This window comes from Marmota marmota, unplaced genomic scaffold (assembly GCF_001458135.2).
Source record: "Marmota marmota marmota unplaced genomic scaffold, marMar, whole genome shotgun sequence".
NCBI classification, from domain to species: Eukaryota; Metazoa; Chordata; class Mammalia; order Rodentia; family Sciuridae; genus Marmota; species Marmota marmota.
The window spans coordinates 1,489,131-1,509,000 of NW_026000005.1; the positions used below are offsets into that span (position 1 = coordinate 1,489,131).

The following is a 19,870-nucleotide window of genomic DNA, read 5'->3' on the forward strand; positions in this document are numbered from 1 at the left end:
AGTTTATAAATGTTTATACTAATCTAGCAAGATTATAGAAATTTAGAAAAAAATAAGAGAAAAAATTCACTCATGAACTCTTCATCCAAACATAGTAGTTATCATCTTAATTTTCTTCCATTTAGTCTGTTTCTTAATGTAATCAATCATCCAACACCTACTGTGTGCCTAGCACAATAAGCATTTACAAGTAAAATAAAATAAATTTCCACCTAGGAAGAAAAGTTTTATGTCCTAAGAAATAACTGGATGAAATATGACCATTTATTTGCTAGGGTATGTTATACAAAATACATTAAAACATTATAAAAAGGGATTTAGAAAATGATAAAAGCTGTGATATATGTGAAAAGTTTCACAAAAATGCTAAGACATTTTTAAAAGGAGTTGAATTTATAAATTCAGTCAAGAGAGCGTTCTGTGATAAGGAATGATCTGAGTTGGTTCACCAAGGTTATAGAGGCCTATGTTGTTGATAAGACCATGAAGAGGAAGCCCCATCCAGCAGAGAAGGAGGTTGGGACCTGGGCTCCTAAGGCCTGGGGGCCAAGGCATGAGGCACACACACTCCTTGCATGTCCAAGATCCCTTTAGTGTGCCCTATGCATTAAAATGTAACTTTTAAACTTTTTTATTCACACACAGCTTTTCTGAAAGTTCCCCACAGGCTTGACTTTCATATTGGAACATGTCTCCCCACCCAGCTGACAATTATAGCAGAGTTAAAAGCTTAAAAACCAGCGAATCCTGAGGAGTATGATTCTATATCAGCTTTAGAAATCTATCACCAAGAACTGAAAGGTGTAAAGTAAAAAAAAAAAAGTTTGCATCAGAGACATGACATGCTACTGTAAGTGGTCTTCTGTCCTTCATTAGGGTGACGGTACGAATTATTAATAGTGAACCAATTGCTTGTTTTTATTTAAAATACAGATTTCAGGGCTGGGGATGTGGCTCAAGCGGTAGCGCGCTTGCCTGGCATGCGTGGGGCGCTGGGTTGGATCCTCAGCACCACGTAAAAATAAAATAAAGATGTTGTTCTCTCTCTCTCTCTTTAAAAAAAAAATAAGGAGACAATAATACTAATAGACTTCAATTTCTTATTTCATCTTCCATCATTCATACTAGGTAAACATGCCAATTTATAAGATATTTTGAAAAAAGACATTAGTATTATCAAGGTATTATAACAGGACCTCGTGAGATTAAGAAGGGAAAAGCAGATAATACCATCCAAATGACCCCAAATAGGGTCCATTGTACCCATTCTATTTGTGTGGCAGGTTGGGGAGATGAAGGTTGGGGGTCACTGGAGACGGAACCCAGGAGCATTCTGTCTCTTGTCTCTCTACTGCAGCCCTTTGCCTCTGCCTCCCCAGGCTGGGATTATTGTACCTGGCCACAGTGCCTGTTCTGAAGTAGGAATGATTTACTCAATGATCCAAATTCCAGAAAATCAACACTCAACACACCACACCGCTGCTCTCAGGCTAGCAAAATATCTCACAGCTTCTCTTTTACTTGTTTTAGGTGATACAGATTAGTGTTAATAAGCTAAAATAAAGTTAAGCCAGTACAACCCAATTCTAAACAGTTAAAAGTGAAAGCAGAGCCATGCATGGTGGCCCATGCCTGTAATCCCAGTGGCTCAGGAAGCTGAGGCAGGAGGACCTCAAGTTCAAAGGCAGCCTTAGCAATAGTGAAGTGCTTAGCAACTCAGTGAGACCTTGTCTCTAAATAAAATACAAAATAGGGCTGGGGATGTGTGGCTCAGCGGTCAAGTTCAATCCACAGTACCAAAAATAAAGAGAGAGAAAAAAAGCAGCGCAACTGATTATTCTATAACTGCTCTAGTGTACTACAACATTCTCACACATGGAAACAAAAGCCAAGGAACAGGATTTCACAAAGACTAACTACTCTAGATTTCAGAAACAATTATTTAGATGCCACCTATTCAATTATTTTTTTTAAGAGAGAGAGAGAGAGAGAGAGAGAGAGAGAGAGAATTTTTTAATATTTATTTTTTAGTTTTCGGCAGACACATCTTTGTTTGTATGTGGTGCTGAGGATCGAACCCGGGCCGCACGCATGCCACACAAGCGCGCTACCGCTTGAGCCACATCCCCAGCCCTCAATTATCAATTATAAGATTTTTATTTAAGAAGTAAGAAATTTGGCATCTACCTTGTAGAGGTCATTTTAATTAAATTACAGAAGAGAATAAAAATTGCCCTGCCAGGAACCAGCCCTGACAGTCCACTCACATAGCTCTTCACTCTCATTAAGACATACCATTTTAAAATCTTTCACAGAAAAACAAAATGACTTCTGTCAAACTTATCAAAGAAAGGAAGTTTATGTAAACTTATATATCAAACATTTCCAATTTTAAGAAAACATACCTGAAAGGAAGGCTAGTTTTTTCTTCAGAATGGGTAATATTACTGAGGCCTCCATTTCACTCCGGGAAACGTCCTCACTTCTGAAAACACAAAAAGTCAAATGTCAACCACAAAATAACAACCATTCTATGAAATATGTATTTATGATGGTTTATCCCAGGACTTCTGAGAACTACCAATATTTTGAAGCAGATAAGCTCCCAAGCACTGTAGATTGATCAGTTAGCAGTGCCCTGGGTGTCTACCCAGTAAATACCAAGAGCACTGCCCAGCTGTAACAGTCAAGGTATCTCTAGACTTGGTCAATGTCCTCCAGTGGGTAAAATCACAGCTGGGTGAGAATAACCAACTGACTGAATGATTTTTCAGAGCAGTACACCTGGGCTAACATAGTCCCAGTACAGTACACAGAGGTAACTCAGTAAATTATTTGTTGAATAATTTGTTCAATAATGTGTTGAATGAATGAATCAATCAATCAATCAATCAGGCAGGCAGGCAGTCAATCTTCTATTGCATTCTTTATTAATTATACAGTTTAATTCAAATATCTGATTCCTTCTCTTCCAATATTAAATAGCATTTCTGATTTCTTGAATTTTGTCTACCCTATAATACAGACAATGCATTTTAATTTCCATCCATCTCAAGATACTTCCTAATACACTACTTTAGTTTTTGTCCCCATTACTGCCTCCATATTTCTATGGTTTCCAGTTTAAAATTCTCCAGAGGGGGGAAAATAACTCATTTCTTAATAACAAAATCACTGTTTTGTGCCAAATCACAATAGACTGTTCTACCTCTGTTTTTCTGGAGTCTACTTAGTCACAGGTAGAAGTTATGCTAAGGACAAAAAAGGAGTATCCACACGGCAAGGGCCGCGGCCAGCAAGTGCTCCTTAAATGGGGCCTTTGGCATGGCAGGCATTCAGAGGTCTGGCCAGCCCCACACACTCCTAAAACAGAATTGGAGGAGAGCAGGATCTTTAAAAAAAAAGAAAGAAAAGAAAAACAAGAAAACCAGAGGCTCAATTACATTGTCCTTCTCCACGTAGCCTCATGCCTGAGAGCTCTCTGCAGCACATTTTCCATCCCTCCCTCCCACGGCATCTCACTCCCACCAGCCATCACAACACAGGGCAGTTCCTTGGAGTGCTCCATGAAATTTTATTGCATTTAGTAAAAGTATATTCTCTTGAAAACAATTTTCCAGTGGAGTGGAAAATGACTCTTTATACGAAAGAATTTTATTTATTCAGCAAACACCTGCTAGGAACCCCATCCCATTCCAGGCACTGTGCTACCTACCAGATGGAACTAAATGCTCAAGTCCCAGCCCTGCCCTACAAAAAAAAGTATAGGTTTGTTTTGTTTTTTTTCAATCTTGCATAGTAAAAGAAAAACAAAAAAGGATCTCATCTAAACAATGGTCAGACACTGGCCAATTAAAACTAATTAAGCCAGTATATTATTCTACAACTTTTGTATATTTAATAATAAAAAAACACTATTTGCACTTGTCTACACAGAGAACAAGCTGTCAAACTAAATGATATGTTCTTTTAAAGTTTTCTTCCTTAAATATTTGTTTGCAATTTTTGTTCATTCATTTCTGTTCCACATTGGCCCAGTTAATAGACAAGCAGTAGAAAATAGGAAGAAAAGCTCACAATTCACATCTTCATCCAAACCCAGTAAGCACTTCATGTTTCTGGATCAGTGTTATAACTCAATGAGTTATTGAGCTATACAAGAATCCAGAAAGTTTGAATTCATCTCTTGGTTCCCTTGCCCTGTGACCAGCCTGTTGGGGACCTGATTTGAAGTCTGCTAATGATAATAATGATTGTGATACTTAACATTTTCCAAATGTGTACTATAAACTATGCACTGATCTAAATGATTACTTTGTATTAACTTATTTAATGTTCACAATATTTCTGAGGTAAATATTATTGCCATTTCACAAAAGAGTCAACAGGGGCTCAGACAAGTTAAATGTTGCCCCAATTTCACATGGTTAATAAATGAGATTGTTGGGATTCACACCCAGGCAATCTGGTTCCAGTAAAATAGCTTTCATATCACACTGTCAGCTTCCCAATAAAACAGCTCTGAAAATATCCACTGACATCTGGCCAATTAAGCAAGATGAGGCTCTAGATTATGTGCAGAATAAATATACCTAGAGCATATGTGGCATAATAAAAAATATCCCTGGCTCCTAGCACAGGACCCCTAAAACCCTTGGAATTTCCTGAGTGATAAGTGACTTTTGTCCTTTCTAATGTGCCCTTCCTCTCACACCTGAGTTTGTACTAATAAAGTGACAGGCTGGGTCCTCTACAACCTTAGGATGAGGTTGGTTGCTAAAATATAAACTTTGATTGAAAGCTTAGAACTTCAACCCTACTAACCCCAAGGAGAGAGGAGCTGGAGACTGAGTCAATCATCAGTGATTTAATCAATCATACCTACATGATGAAGTCTCCATAAAAACGCCTAAGCCAGGGGTTCAGAGAGCTTCCAGGTGGGCGCACACGGAGAGGTGATGGAGGGTAGCACACAGGAGCGGGCAGAGGAGCTCTATGCCTTCCTCCAATACCTTGCCCAACAGATCTCTACTATTTGGCTGTTCACATATGGAATCCTTTACAATGATAAATACACAGTTTTCCTAAGGTCTATGAGCACTTTAGTGAATTAGCAAACCTGGAGAGAAAGGGTGTCGTGAAAACCCCTGATCTACAGCCAAGTCAGACAGAAGTGTGGCAACCTGGGAACCCGATATTTGTGACTAGCATCTGAAGTGAGGGCAATCTTATGAGATTAAGCCTTTAAACTCTTTTAGAGTTTGACAACAGCACTGGTGCTTAGTGCCAGAACTGAACTGAATTATAAGACACCCAGTGGGTACCTAGATAGTTGGAAAATTGGCTGATATGAGTCAAAACCCCATATATTTGCTGTCAGAAATTTGTCAGTAAAAACAGTTACATACACACACACACACACACACACAGCCATGTCACTGCCTCCACTCATGCTAAGGTGCCAACACTTTTGCTCACCTGTACTTTTATACCATCAGTGCAAAAGTCAACACAGTAAAAAAGACAAATAATAACCTAAGAATTATCATGAAAAACAGCTTTTCAGGGAGTCCATAAACCTTATGGACTCCCTGAAAGCTAGAAACAAGAAAACTGCCAATCCAGCTGTCAAGAGGCAGCTTAAATTCCCACAGTGAATTTAAGCCTAGGGAAGTACCATACATAGCCAGCAGCAAACTGGCTTCCTAACTGGATGTGTCTATCTGGCTATGAGCACAAATTCTCAACCACCTTTAAATCCCTGCTATTTTTTGAGCCTATTTCTCTATCCTTCTCATCAGGTCTATAAATTGTACAACACCCTTGCAGCAAATCTTTTTCTGCATAAGTTAGCTAGAGTAGGTTTCTCTTTTTTACTCTTCAAGTCAATGGAGAAATCTGGAATAGAAAGCAAAACTACAATCTGGAGCTTAGAACACCATGTCTCAGCTCACTTCATGCTTCTTTTGGAAAATCTAATGCCATTCATTTTCAATGAAAAGATACATCAATACATGGAGGTTTTAACCCTTGCCACCATAAAACCCGATTAAATAGCACCCAAGAGATTAAAACACTGGGAATCCCTAATACCCCACAAGGTATAAGAAACAATAGCTGCAGATGATCTTGGAGTAAAAATCTTAAGAGTTTGCAAGTCAGGTTATTGATTATATGCCAATAAATGCCAAAGTTTAATTCCCAGCATTGAATTCTCCCTATACTCATATTGGAAAAGAGAGATGACTTCAGCCTCTCAGTCTGGATTCACTTTGGAAACTGACATCCTCAAGCTACCCCATTTTTCCATCACTGTCTCCTAAGAGACAGGTATTTGTGAATTTTCCTTTAAAGAACCACCTCAACATGGTAAAATACTCTGCTATTGTTATTAATACAAAAGCTTTATTGTTTCTTTTAGAACATATTGAAAGTGATGAAGAAGTAAAGTAATGAGAAATAAAGGTTTGGAGATGTATTGATCAAAATCAAAAGAATAAATGGAAAAAAATGTGAAGCACTCAAGAGAAAGAGACAGATACAGCTACTCTTTGTATCCTCCTCCTTTCTAGAGTCTTCTTTCTATCAATCTCTTTCAATGTTGTCACTAAAGAGATGGTAATGAAAAATAATGACTATTATTCATTCAAATTAAATTTAGTTTTTCAAGTTATTTGTTTTAGATTTTCAAGTCTTCATCACAATCATTTAAAAAAAAAGAATTCGCTTCTCTCTGGTTATGTGAACAACTTGTAAAATAGCTAAAATTGACACAACACAAAAAATAAAGGAAAAATCCTGCAAAAATACAACCAGGTACCACCATCTCTACAATACCATGCTAAATAACATATAAGTACCAGTTCATGTTCTTCTCCCATGGGAAAGATACAGATTATTATTTTTCACAAGAAAAGCCTTATTCACCCTAACTATATCTGAGTGGATTATGCTCTCAAACTGGAAGAAAGCCAGTAAGAGGCATTTTTCTGGTATAAAATAAAGAAAAGTGGCTAGGAAAGAGCAGCTTTAAAAAAAATGCCAAAAAAAGCAGACTAAGCAATGGAAGAATGAAGGAAACCACAACATTGCTTAACAAAGAAAACACAAGATGTGGCATATGCCTATGATTCTGGCTACTCAGGGGGCTGAGGCAGGAGGATTGCAAGCTTAAGGCCAATCCAGGCAACTCAGTGAGACCCTGTCTCAAAATAAAAAGGGGTGAGGATATGCCTCTGTAGTTAAGAATTCCTGAATTTTATCCCCAGTACCAAAAAAGAATGAAAGAACATATAAGAATACACTGCATTTTGCATATTTCATATATGATCATTTAAAACAAGTTGAAATCACAATTTATTAAATACAAAAAAGGCAAAGAGTGTATTATAGCAGGTGAAGTGTCCTGGAGACTGTGAATATAAAGGAAAATGCAGCCATGGCTGCATGTTTATTCAATAAAAATCTAGAAACACCTTAATTTGGTTCTTAATATTTTAATTAATTTAATTAATTAATTTCAGTATCATTCCTAGATGCAAAATAAATCCTACCAAAACCAGAGCCCTTATAAAGTTAGATGACATATTCTGAGAACTAGAAATAAAGGGAGATTAGGTTTTCACTAATATTTCAACAATTTTCCAGTATAATCATCTTTCCCAATATCTTCATTAAAAAAGGAAAATAAGAACAACCAAGTCTCTCCAAGAGCAAAGTCTTATTTACCTTTACATTTATTCACTCATTCAACAAATCTATATTAAGAACCTAACAGACTGAGGCAAGGCTAGGTACTAAACATACCTGGCATTCAAAAACATCTGATGAATAATGGATAGATAAATGAGCAAGCAAGTGAAGAACAATAAAGCAAAACATTTATTCTAGGGATCTTATCATTATCATAACTACCCGAATGCCAACACCTTGTGCCTGGTTTTCCTTAAAGTCACTCCCTGAAGCTATCTCTCTACAGAATAGCCTCCCCCAGGCCCAGCAGACAAAGAACTTGCTGAATGCTGGAGAGAGGCTGACTGTGGATGGTGGACAGATGGACATCAATGGTGCTACTGATGGGCAGCCATTAGAGGGCAGCAGAGGATGTGCTGAGCAGGAGGAAAAGAGAATTACAAGGCTTTTAATCAAGACTGAGCAAATTATATTTTAAAAGAGACTGTAATTCATGATATGAATCGGTGCACTGGAACTCCTCTCCCATGAAGTATAAATCAACCAGCTTGTCTAGAAAATTCAGTTAGATTCTTCGAAGAGCATTTCTTAACCACCAGTGAAAACCCATTAGGATTGCCTAAGGCTAACTAAATCATCTCTAATAAGTCTGTATCATGGAGACACCTAATGGTAACAAGCAAAAGCAGAATGCAGCCTCCCTAGCCCTGTATTGCCAGGAGAAATATGAAAGTACAGCTATCCTTAAACTTAGATTAGAAAATACCTCAACTGTTGTTACAGAGAAAAGGCAATCTTAGAGATAAAAACAAACACACCCACAAGTACACACAGTACTCACTATCTTAAGGGTTCACCATTCAACAGAACCATACATAAAGTTATGCAGAAACAAATAAGCATCACTCCATTTTAGGATAATGTATCAATAAAGCAGTATAACAATGGAAAATTTATGTAACTTTTCTGTTATTGCAGGTGCCAGGGTATGATGATTTATCTGATTTTATAACAATACTGACAAATCTAAATGAATGAACAGCAATCCTGTGGACAGAATTTAAATGGAAATGATAAAATGGCTGACTTTCACAATACATATCTACCCAAAAGTGTAACACCTTTCCTAACTTTCAAAGCTAAAGTTAGCACCTATAACTGCATTTTTACCTCGAGGATCCAGACTTAGTTTATCCTGTGATGGAGGACAAACGAAGAAAACAGGGAGAAAGGAAAGGGGGCAGATTTTTATAGTTTTCTGGGAAAATAAAAAAATTCTACCTTGAGACAAGAAGTCTACATTTAGGAGTCCAGTAGTACATTAAAAGTTCTATACTATACTTAAACTTCAAAAATTAAAAAAGTTTTTTTCTAGTGACATTCCACCACTTAGAAACCCTTTTCCAAAATTACAAATAAGCAAACTACCCCCAAACCACCATCCTCCCCGTGTCTCTTCTCCAGAGCCATGGCCACTGAACCTAAGAATTCAGAAGCAGAAGGAAGTCTACCTGAGGGAGCCTAGCAATTACTAAACCCTGAGTAGCTGCAACCCTCCATTTTTGAATGTCCAGAGTCAGAAATTCCTTAACTAAATGATTTTTCTTTTAAATCTTTGGCTCTTCTTGTCTATGTTAACTTACTGAAAAATCCTCCAGAGTTTGGCTGCGTATTTAACAAAATTGGAGCAGCAACAGAAAAAGGAATATTGTTATAGAATGGCAAATCACACTGGTGGAGTACCATGTGGTTAAAGATACCCCTGGCATACCCAGCTATGGAGAACCCCATGGCTAAACTTCCTTACCTGCTGCAAGAGCTCTCAAAAGAGCTCTCCACCTGGATGGCTGCTGCATCTGAGCCATGCTCTGAGTTTCAGAAGCCTGAACCACTTCCTATGCATGGCATGCATGTTTCTGCAGAGTCCACCTGGGTGGGTAGGTCTCCCTCCAATATCAGAAAACAAAGCAGGTCCAGTCCCAATAACTATAAATCCCAACATTTCATTTCTATATCCTAACCCCTTTTCATCTGCAATAGGTATCTCCTGTCCTTGTCAATTCAGAATTCATCTGGGACATCACCAAACTCTTCTCTATTGATCTTCCTTCTGGAGAGAAGTGTTCTCCTCTCTCCTCAGCAAAGCCATACCTGCCTTCTACTGAGCTGAAATCAGACTAAATCCAATATCCCAGATAATTAAGATGCATTTCAACAGAGTTGCAGATGTACTACAAGGTCTCTAATTCCAAATAACTGGCACACAAATTTTGGTGTCCAATTGCTTATACATTGTATACCAGAAATAAACAAAAGAGTGCTTTTGTTAAAATAATATACCTATGACCTGAATTGAAATTTTGGCACTAAATTTTTTGTTTGTATAAGGTAAATATTTGGTGTGTACCAAATACCACATTGGAAAAAGAAATAAAAATAGTCTAAAAAAAGTTGTAACTAAAAATACTGCCCTCCAAATGGAATATATTATAGTATTACCTAGGCAGAAAGAAGCCAGTAAGATACCTGAATTCCTTTCTGTCAGACAAAAAAAAATCTCATTTTAAAAGTCAATGTACATATTGTAATGTATTTTTTGTGGTAAACCTACCCAAACATTATTGAACATACTGTCAACACTTTAACTTCTTCAATAACTGAAATGCCATTATTTGTTTACCTGGAACAAGTAAGACACATATGGAAAATGAAGTATTTATAAAATGATCACTTCCTTTGTCCCTCCAAAGAACTGTTGGCAATACTGACTACCTTCCCCACAGAAGGCCTCTCTGCCATGGGATTTGGTTCCCAGGAGCTGTTCTCTCTGAAAGGCACTTTGTGCCGTGGTAAGGTCACAACTTGGGAGCCAGGGTGACTCACCTACAGCCACTGACTAGCTAAGTGGTTATAGCAATTCCTTTAATGTCTTTTGTGGGCATAATTACTAAATCTAGCTCATAACACTGAGGGTTAAGTAAGCTAATGTGTATATACAGTGTCTGATACATTCTAGGACAGTAAATACCCAATAAGTGCCATCTATTATTAGTAGCTAAATTTTCCCTTCTCCACCAATTACTGGTTTACTAATTTACTAGTTTACTGCCACTGACTCTCCACTGAGGCCACAGTCAAAACATTCCCATTAAGGCCTTCTCAGTCCAGTAAGACTAAAACAGTCCCACCCTTATTATAAATAACATCTCCTAATCCTTTTTTTGGGGGGGTGGGATGGGGAATAGTGGTACTGGAGATTGAATCCAGGAGTGCTTTACTACTGGCTACATCCCCAGCCCTTTTTTCAATATATATTTTTTTTCTTTTGAGACAGGGTCTCCACTAAGTTGCTTAGGGCCTCACTAAATTTAGGCTGGCCTTGAACTTGCAAACCTCCTGTCTCAGACTCTTGAGTTGCTGGGATTACACATGTGAGACACCTCACCCAATTCTTCTAATACTTTTTTGTTACAAGAATATCATTCCATCCTCATAGTTCTACCAATATTTACAAATAATTCTATTACTATGCCATTTTGTCTGATGAGAAAATGGGGGCACCGGGAAATAATTTACCCAAGGTCATATGGAAGTTAACAGATTTGTAAATAACGGAGTTGGAACGACAGACCATCTACTCTAACCTTTTCATCATTTCACTGATTATATAATTAAAATGGGTGAATTTATGGTATATAAATATTACCTCAATAAAGCTGTCATAAAAATTTTAAATAAACAACAGAATTGCCCATTTTGAAAATCAGAAAAATCTGGATGAAACGATGTGCATTTTAAGTATTAAAAAATAAAAACTAAAAATATGTAAGCAATATGCTCCAGAAAATCTGCAAAATGAATTGCATATGCTTAGCAATTTATCCCCGACTTCCACTATAATTAGAACATACTGCTATGTAAGAAATTCAGCTGCGAAGACAAATTTCTTTCAACATTGTACATTCTAGATGATATTAAGGTTATGTTTTTTAAAAAGAGTCCTTTATCTTTTAGTGACATACACTTTAATGGGTGTCCTAGTTTGCTCATGCTGCTACAACAAAATACCTCAGACTGGTTGATTTATAAGTAATAGAAATTTATTTCTCACAGTTCTGGTGCTCCAGCAAGGCACCAGGCAATTCAGTGTCTGATAAAGATGGTGCTCTCTAGGTGTCCTTGTCAGCAGAGGTGACAAGAGGGCACAAGGGAGTAGTACATCCTCATGGATGTACCACGTCCTGCTTTGGAGAGCACACCCTTCAACTGCCAGCCTTTAATGGAGGGCGCTAATCCCAATGATGAGGGCAGAACCCCCAAAACTCAATCAGCCCTAAAGCTGCACTTCCTTATTCCATCATGAAGGCAATTAAGTCTCCACATGTGAATTCTGGTGAACACTTAAGACCACAGCATGGGATTTGGGAAAGGAAGATATACTTGGAACTGGACCCACCATTTGTCAATTATTGTTGAAAGTGGATGATGAGGAAGCATTGGCTCCTTTTTACCATTCCCTATGTTTCTGTACGCTTGAAAACGTCCATGACAAAACTTAAAAAGACTAAATCTTTATATATATGGAGACTGTATAAGAGGAAGCCATAATTCTTTTAGAAAATTTTGCATTTAGCAATATTTTCTTGATTTCATATACTCCTAAAATATTCTCATAGTCATCATCATATTCTAAAGGTCTTGGAAAAGAAAAATCTGAGTCTTTGGAACCCAGCTGACACTGATAAATGTAGTAGCCACAGGATAAAAAGAAACAGGCAGGGGCAGACAGGCGCAAAACCCCGGCCACTGCCAACTATAGGCACCGGAGACTTTCAGTCCCTGCCTCTTTGCGCCTTTCTCATTTTGTGACTGTAGTCATTTTCTCAGCAGCCTCCCTATCTCTATCACCATCATACATTTTTGTTAAGTGATTAAATTACTAAGAAAAGCAAAAATGTTCATCCATACAAGCAATCACTAGTGGTTGACCAGACGCATAAGCAGAGTTCTTAGGTGAAGAATCAATAAATATTTTAAATATCATATAGCTTAATCCAGAAAAGAAATAGATTTCAAAGATTTTGTGCATGACACACCTTAATACTGGAGAGACTGCTCCATACTCGGTGACAATCTGTTTTACCCTATGTAGTTCAGAAGGCCAAAAAAGTTATTTCTGAAATCCAGAATAGGTGTTGGCTCTGTCACTTGAATGTGTGTATTTGTTTGCCTCGGACAATGCCTGGCACATGACCAATGTACAATCAATATTTGTTGAGTAAACTCCCTCCTTGTGATTCTATGCCTTTCTCATTTAGATGCTATTTAACAGAAAAATTAGGGAGCAAAATAAAAATTCTGGGAAAAACAAGCTAACTTTAAACTTGTCAAATTGCTATGACAGATCATGTATTTACAGAATATTAAATTTGAACAGAATATTAAGTTACATAGTTCAGAGACATTTACTGAAAACCTTGGTTCCTGGCCACTGGGATCAGGAAAGAAGAGAGGCCCTTTATAAAGCCTTCTTTATGGGGAGCTGACTCCAACCTTAGGCTTTTGGAAATGGCTTCTTTGACTTCACTAATCTTGCAACCAAAGAGAGTTTTCATAATCAGTACTTCAACACTTGAAAAAAAAGAATCATATTTAGCTTTCATCTTTTTCCATTTTCTTAAATGACTTTTTTTTTCCAGTACCAGGGATTGAACATAGGGGTCATTAACCACTGAGCCACATCCCCAGCCTTTTTTATATTTTATTTAGAGACAGGTCTCTCCAAGTTACTTAGGGCCTTGCTAAGTTGCTAGAGCTGACTTTGAACTTGAATCCTCCTTAACCACTGGGATTACAGGCTTGCACCACCAGGCCTGGCAAAAGGGCTTTCTAAAAGTAGTCACTGCTTCTAATACAAAAGAGGCACTAGAGCAGTACTTCTGTGTGTAGTGACTTCTGCACCACCTAGTGTGCCCCTAGCAGCACATTCTGTTCCCTGAAAAGGAGCTGGGCAGCCTGGTATCATGATTGACTAGAGCCAAGCTGACCTGAGGAAAATCTTAACTCTGTCCCTTATTAGCTGTATAACCTAAAGCAAGTTGCTTTACTTCTCACCCCAGTTTAAGTACCTTCGCAAAACAGGGTGCCACTCACAGTAGGGAAACATGCTAGAATTCTTCTATAAAGTCTCCCTTTTAGCTTAAGCTCACTTGCATTGCCTTTACTGCTCAAAAAAATCAAGGGAACAGAACTAAGATAATCACTCTTGCTGAAGCCCCTCCCCTTAGCATCCCTCTCCTCACAGGAATTCATTATGGCATAGATCAACCACTGAGGCAGCAACCTACCCACAGTCCCTAGGCCCTCACAATTGAGAAGTGTGGGGTCACCTCATACGTTGACAGACAGCCTCTGTGATACAAGAGACATCAGGCATGCCGCTATGTGTGTTTCTGCGTGATAGTGTACATAGGGAAATGTCTCAACGCTATATTTGGCCTAAACATCATATTTTTTAACTCAATTACATTTTATACATTGGCGGCATTGGGGGTGTCATATTGTCTTTTTAACAAGACTACCCTTGTGTGTAATTGTGTATTGGGTCGGGAGGATTTCCATTTGAAGGTCTGTGACTACAATGGCAGAAAAACAGATGTTGCAATGATTCTGCCTGAAGATATAGGAATGTGTTGGAAATAAAGCCTGTCCTTCCTGAAAGAGAACACTGCAGTCCTAGGGGCCCCATTTACACCAGAAAAGCACAGAGGTTTCATCTCAAATGCTAACTCAGCCAACTGGAAGTATGCATTGGAAGAGTTATGGACCAAGATGCCCACTCTGTTCATGGTACGGGGGTTTTGCCATTGAAATGAAGTTTCATAACTTCATCTAGATATTGTGACCATATAAATCCAAATCTCCAAGGTATCTCCAAAAATTAAACAGACTAACAAGAACAAATAAAACCACAAACCATACAAATCCCATACCTTCAACACAACTGTAAAACAAACTACTAACTTTGAAGTAGAAAATGTAAACATCCTTCTAGTGAAGATATTTCTAAAGTTCTTCCCTTAACACCTTACAGAGAGCAAAGGCAGATCTAGAGAAAGGAAAAAATGCACAGAAGGAAGGAGAGGGGAGTACAAATCCTAAAACTAACCTAAAGTCATTCATAGAAAGAGAAAGCCACCCCAATGAGAACATCCCGATAGATGAGAAAACTACCAAGAAGGGATTTTAAGTTCACACAGGACTTAAGGAGACTGTCTTGGAAGCGCAATGCTTCAAAGGTGTACAAGTAAATTTTATATGTCAACCTGACTAGGCCACAGGATGCCCAGATACCTGGTTAAACTTTATTTCTGTCCAAGATATTTGGACAAGATAGCATGTTCAGAATAAATTAGCACTGAATTGGCAGACTAGTTAATTAGACTGCCCTCCCCTCCGTGCATGAGCCTCATCCAATCTGTTGAGAGCCCAACTAGAACCAAAGTGGAGAGGAAGGAATTCTCTCCACTGGACAAGCTTGAGCAGAGACACTAATCCTCTTCTGCCTTTGTACTAGAACATATACTGCTAAGACTTCTGCTTCTCAAATCTCTGGACTCAGAATGGATCTTATAGCATAGGTTTTCCTGAGTCTCCAGCTTGTAGGTAGCATATAAAAGAGCTAAGTCTCCATAATCATGTAAGCCAATTTCTTATTATAATTCTCATTCTAGGGCTAGAGATGTAACTCAGTGATAGAGCACTTGCCCAGCACATGCAACACCCTGGGTTCAATCCCCAGTACTGGGGGGAAAAAAGACTATAAATTTCATCCTAGATATAAAGAGACAAAAAGGTGGGTAGGTAGACAGCTCTCCATCTTATTGGTTCTGGAGAACTGGGACAAAACAAAGGCAAAAGAAGGAAAAAAGAATGGGAGGTGTATTGTTTGGAAATTACTGGGCGATGGGAAAAGAGACTAAAAAGGAAATTTGAGATTCTGTAAGAACAACATAAATAAAAAAAATGAGATCATGAAATAAAAATAAAGAGAAAGCTGTTGAAATGGAAAATAGAAAAAGAGGTACAATTATGCATAAGTAGAATCCCTGAAGAAGAAAAATGAAACACTGGAACAGAACAAACATTTAAGTATAATCCAAGAAAACTTTTTAGAAACAAATACCTGACCCTACATTTAAAAGAAGATAGTAAGGAAGATTGACCTGATTATAATTATCTCTAAGACACAGCCTAGTAAAACTATTAGACTTTAAAAATAAATGGGGAAGTCAGGCATAATGGCTTACAGCTGTAATCCCAGATGGCTGAGACAGGAGATCAGGAGTTCAAAGTCAGCCTCAGCCACTTAGCAAGGCCCTAAGCAGCTTAGCAAGAGCCTGTCTCAAAATTTAATTTTTTAAAATAAGGCTGGGAACATGGCTCAGTGTTTAAGCAGTGGGTTCGATCCCCAGTACAAACAACAACAACAACAATAATAATAATAATGGGGGGAAATCTCCCAGGAATTCCAAGCAAAAGAATCAAATAATTTGTAAGGGCAGAAAATTTGGGCTGGTATCAAATTACTCAAAAACAACAAGCAAGGCCACATTGTAAACAAGAAAAGGATCTTATTTCCAACCTATCTATACTATAAGTATTAAAACTCTGGAAAAACAACCAAGAATTCAGGGAAAAGTGTTCCCACAAACTCCTCTTAAGAAATCCTTAAGAGGAGCCCCCTTTGAAATTGAAAGCAACTTCCTGATAACTGCTTTCCTGCATCTGTACTTCCTCATGCTAAGAGTAATAACTTCCTCGTGCAGAGGCCAAGAAGTTAAGAATGACATTCTCTGGCTAAGACAGCCTAGTGAAATCTACATATGTATAACACCTGGCTTTTCTTTCTATAAATTGTAACCCTCCTGTAGGACCAAAAGAGAAGCAAACTAGCTGCTGCTCCTCAGTTTAATCAAACTGCATAAAATTAATTTTTCCTTTTTACATTGTTTGCTTACTTCTTATGAGGGAAGGTAGCCTGGTTCAGCCAGCCCTGAAATCCAGGCAGGTTCTCTGGCCTGTCTGCCAATAACAATCCCACTAAAATATTAGGATGCATCTAACAGAACCTTCAGCAGACTAACGGTAAGGATTCAATATATTTAACTATAAACTTCAGAGCAAAAAGAAATTACAGTTAAGGGCTTAAGACAAAACAGAATGCAACTGAAAAAGTAGGAAAAGAGAAAAAAATAAACTCATTGATCATAAAATAGCAACAGGTAAGAATCATGACCCCATCAAAAACAAACATGACAGATAATATAATGTTAAGTAAGAAAACAGGAAGCCAAGGACATATCAAAAAGGCATAAACACGGGTAGCTGCTATAATAACAAACAATAATAACAGCAAAGCCTAAAATATACTACGAAATGTTAGAAATGAAGGGCAAAGAAAGCACATTGCAATGCCAAGAAATAAAGAAAAATATAACAATAAATATAACATTGAAAACATAAATAATGGGGCTGGGATATTCTGGTAAAACTAAACCTTACTAGCAAAATCAAGAACAAAAAGAGCATTTTACCTCAAAATTTTAGATATACTATTAAACAATTCAAGTAAAACAGAAAACTAAAAACTCAAAATTATATATGTTCTAAAAAAAATGATGTGAAAATTACACATTTAATAAATTTAAAAAAGGAGTATCTGTAGACTTTAATATCTATATCAATAGTATATATACGTCTCTAAATCAAAAAGAACAAAGTAAACCAAGGAAAAACAGAAGAATAAAAATAATACAGATAAAGGAAATTAGTGAGGCAAAAATTTAATAACTCATTATATTTAAATAAAAATCATGGATTTTTTTTTCTTTTGAGAAAATGGACCAGATTAATCTAGAAAAGACAAAAGGAGAAAGCGCAAATATCAAAATAAGAAGCAACAAGGGGGAAGAGTATAAAAATACACATTACACAAGACTACGTCACAGCATGATTTGAAACTGGAAGACACAACTGGAAATAACCTAAATGTCCACAGACAGGAGAGTCGTTGAATAAAGGAGTAAATCCACACAGTGGAGTACATGCAGCTCTAAAACAAACAAAGATCTCTTCACCAGGAAACACTATGGATATCTACAACACACTGCTCAATGGGAAAAGGTGAATAGAATACAGGAGTATTCCATATATGCAGTATGCTTCTTTTTGTGTAGTACAGAAGAAAGATGACTTACAATTATCTGTTCATTCTATACAAAGAGAAACAAAGGAATTAGATAAATGAGAAACTAATCAGAGTAAATGTCTCCTGGAGAGGCCAGGGAGAATAGGTAGAAAAGATAGCAGGAACGGAAAGGCAGTAAAGACATGGGAAGGATGACTAACACGTCTCTGAGTCTAGATTTCAGAATAGTTCTGAGTTTAGAACCATATTGTTTCACATACTCAAAAGGGAAAAAAAAAAAGGCCAATGAGGATGGGAGTTGGGGTTTCTAAAGCGGATATCCAACAAAAACAAACATCTCTAATCCTACTTCAGTTGACTACCACAACTACACTAAATGGGGAAGGAGAGAACTAAACCCAATAACTTTTAAGCAGTTTTTTGTCTGTCATGATACTGTGGATGAACCCATGCCTCACACGCAAGGCAGGCACTGTTCCTCCAAGCTACACCCCAGCCTCAAGCATGGTATTTTTACTACATATGCTCATGCTGGAAACAAGAGAACTGTAAATAAACACTAAATTCCAATATATGGGTTTGGTTTTCCCTAGTGTTAAGCAATTCTGAATTGCCTTTGGTGTATTCTAGGATTGAGCAAATAAGTAGACTGAATAACAAGAGCTAGGTGCCTGGCTGTCAAAGGAAGCTTCAAATATGGTAAAGGGGAAGGAAAGCTAGGAGGAGCCCCATAATAATGGCTGGAATAGAAAAAAATAATACATACTCATAGTTTTTAACACAAAGGGTCCTGATGATTAAATTTGCATGCCAACTTGACTAGGCCACTAGTCCAGACACTTAAGCATTATTTAGATCTCTGCAAGGGTATTTTGGGGTGATGCTAACATTTTAATTTGTAAGGTAAAGAAGAATGCCCTCTGTAATGTAAGTGGGCCTCTTTCAATCAATTGACGTCCTGAATAGAATAAAGACCAATCCAGAGAGAGAGTTTTCTCCAGGCCACTGCCTTCACACTTTGAAACTGGCCTTTGAACTGTAACACTGGTTGGCCCACACCACATACCATGTTTGCCAGCCTCCCACCCAAATGACAGAATATGTAAAAAATTATTTACTTCTTCCTGGTGCCTGGATCTTGATTTCTAAATGCCATCCCAAATAAAAAGAATGAGTATTCCTTGAAAAACATGGCAGATGTCAAGGCTGGGTAAGGATAATACAAACAACTCTGGAACACTTGTTGCCAGAATATAAGGAAGCACTCAACGATTTACAGAAGGCAGATGGTTCAGGTAGTACTGGTAACTGTGCATTAAAACCAGTGAGTACACATATAAACAAAAAGAACCAATTTTTTTAAAAAAACAAACTAGTGAGTACAAATTTTATGAGAACAGGAAATCAGATAGTCTCAAAAGTATCACCCCAGAGGGTGATTACTAATTATGAAGGGAAAAAAATAGTAATATTACAGTGGGGAAACCTGGCAGGTACCACCATAACCGAGTGCTAAGTGCCAGGAGTGGACCTTGCAGTAATGAAACAAAACCCCAGCAGGGACTCCTGATGGACACACTGGTCACTGCTGGAGAAATGCAGCCAAAGATGCGAGTCTGAGTCTTATCATGAGGAAACATCACCCAAATGGTGGAATGCTTCTAAAAAACAACTGGCCTGTGTTGTTTAAAAATGTCCTATTATGAAGCAAAAAGGAAGGCTGAGGGAGGGACCTACAATAGAGGACAATGAGAGCCCTGACAACTGAAAGGAACTCATAATCCTGAACAGGATCCTGCACCAGGGAAAAAATAAAGTTTCTCTTACTCAAAAGGAAATTAGGGAATTTAGCAAAATGTGAACAGTGCCTTTACAATATTATATTTCCAATATTAGATCGATATTAATTTTCTGATGTTGACAATTATACTGTGATCATATAAGAAAAGGTTCCAGGCTGGGGGGGGG

At 37.7% G+C, this 19,870-nt stretch overlaps 1 protein-coding gene across 2 annotated transcripts in view; it reads right to left on the reverse strand.

Moving 5' to 3' along the window:
* The window catches only part of Sestd1 (SEC14 and spectrin domain containing 1), a 119,982-nt gene that overhangs the window by 79,681 nt on the left and 20,431 nt on the right, over nt 1-19,870 (reverse strand). For both annotated transcript variants that reach the window (XM_015481111.2, XM_048808101.1), the window contains exon 2: nt 2,406-2,485. In XM_015481111.2, coding sequence (XP_015336597.2) covers nt 2,406-2,485 — 80 coding nt within the window. The remainder of the gene's footprint in view (nt 1-2,405; nt 2,486-19,870) is intronic.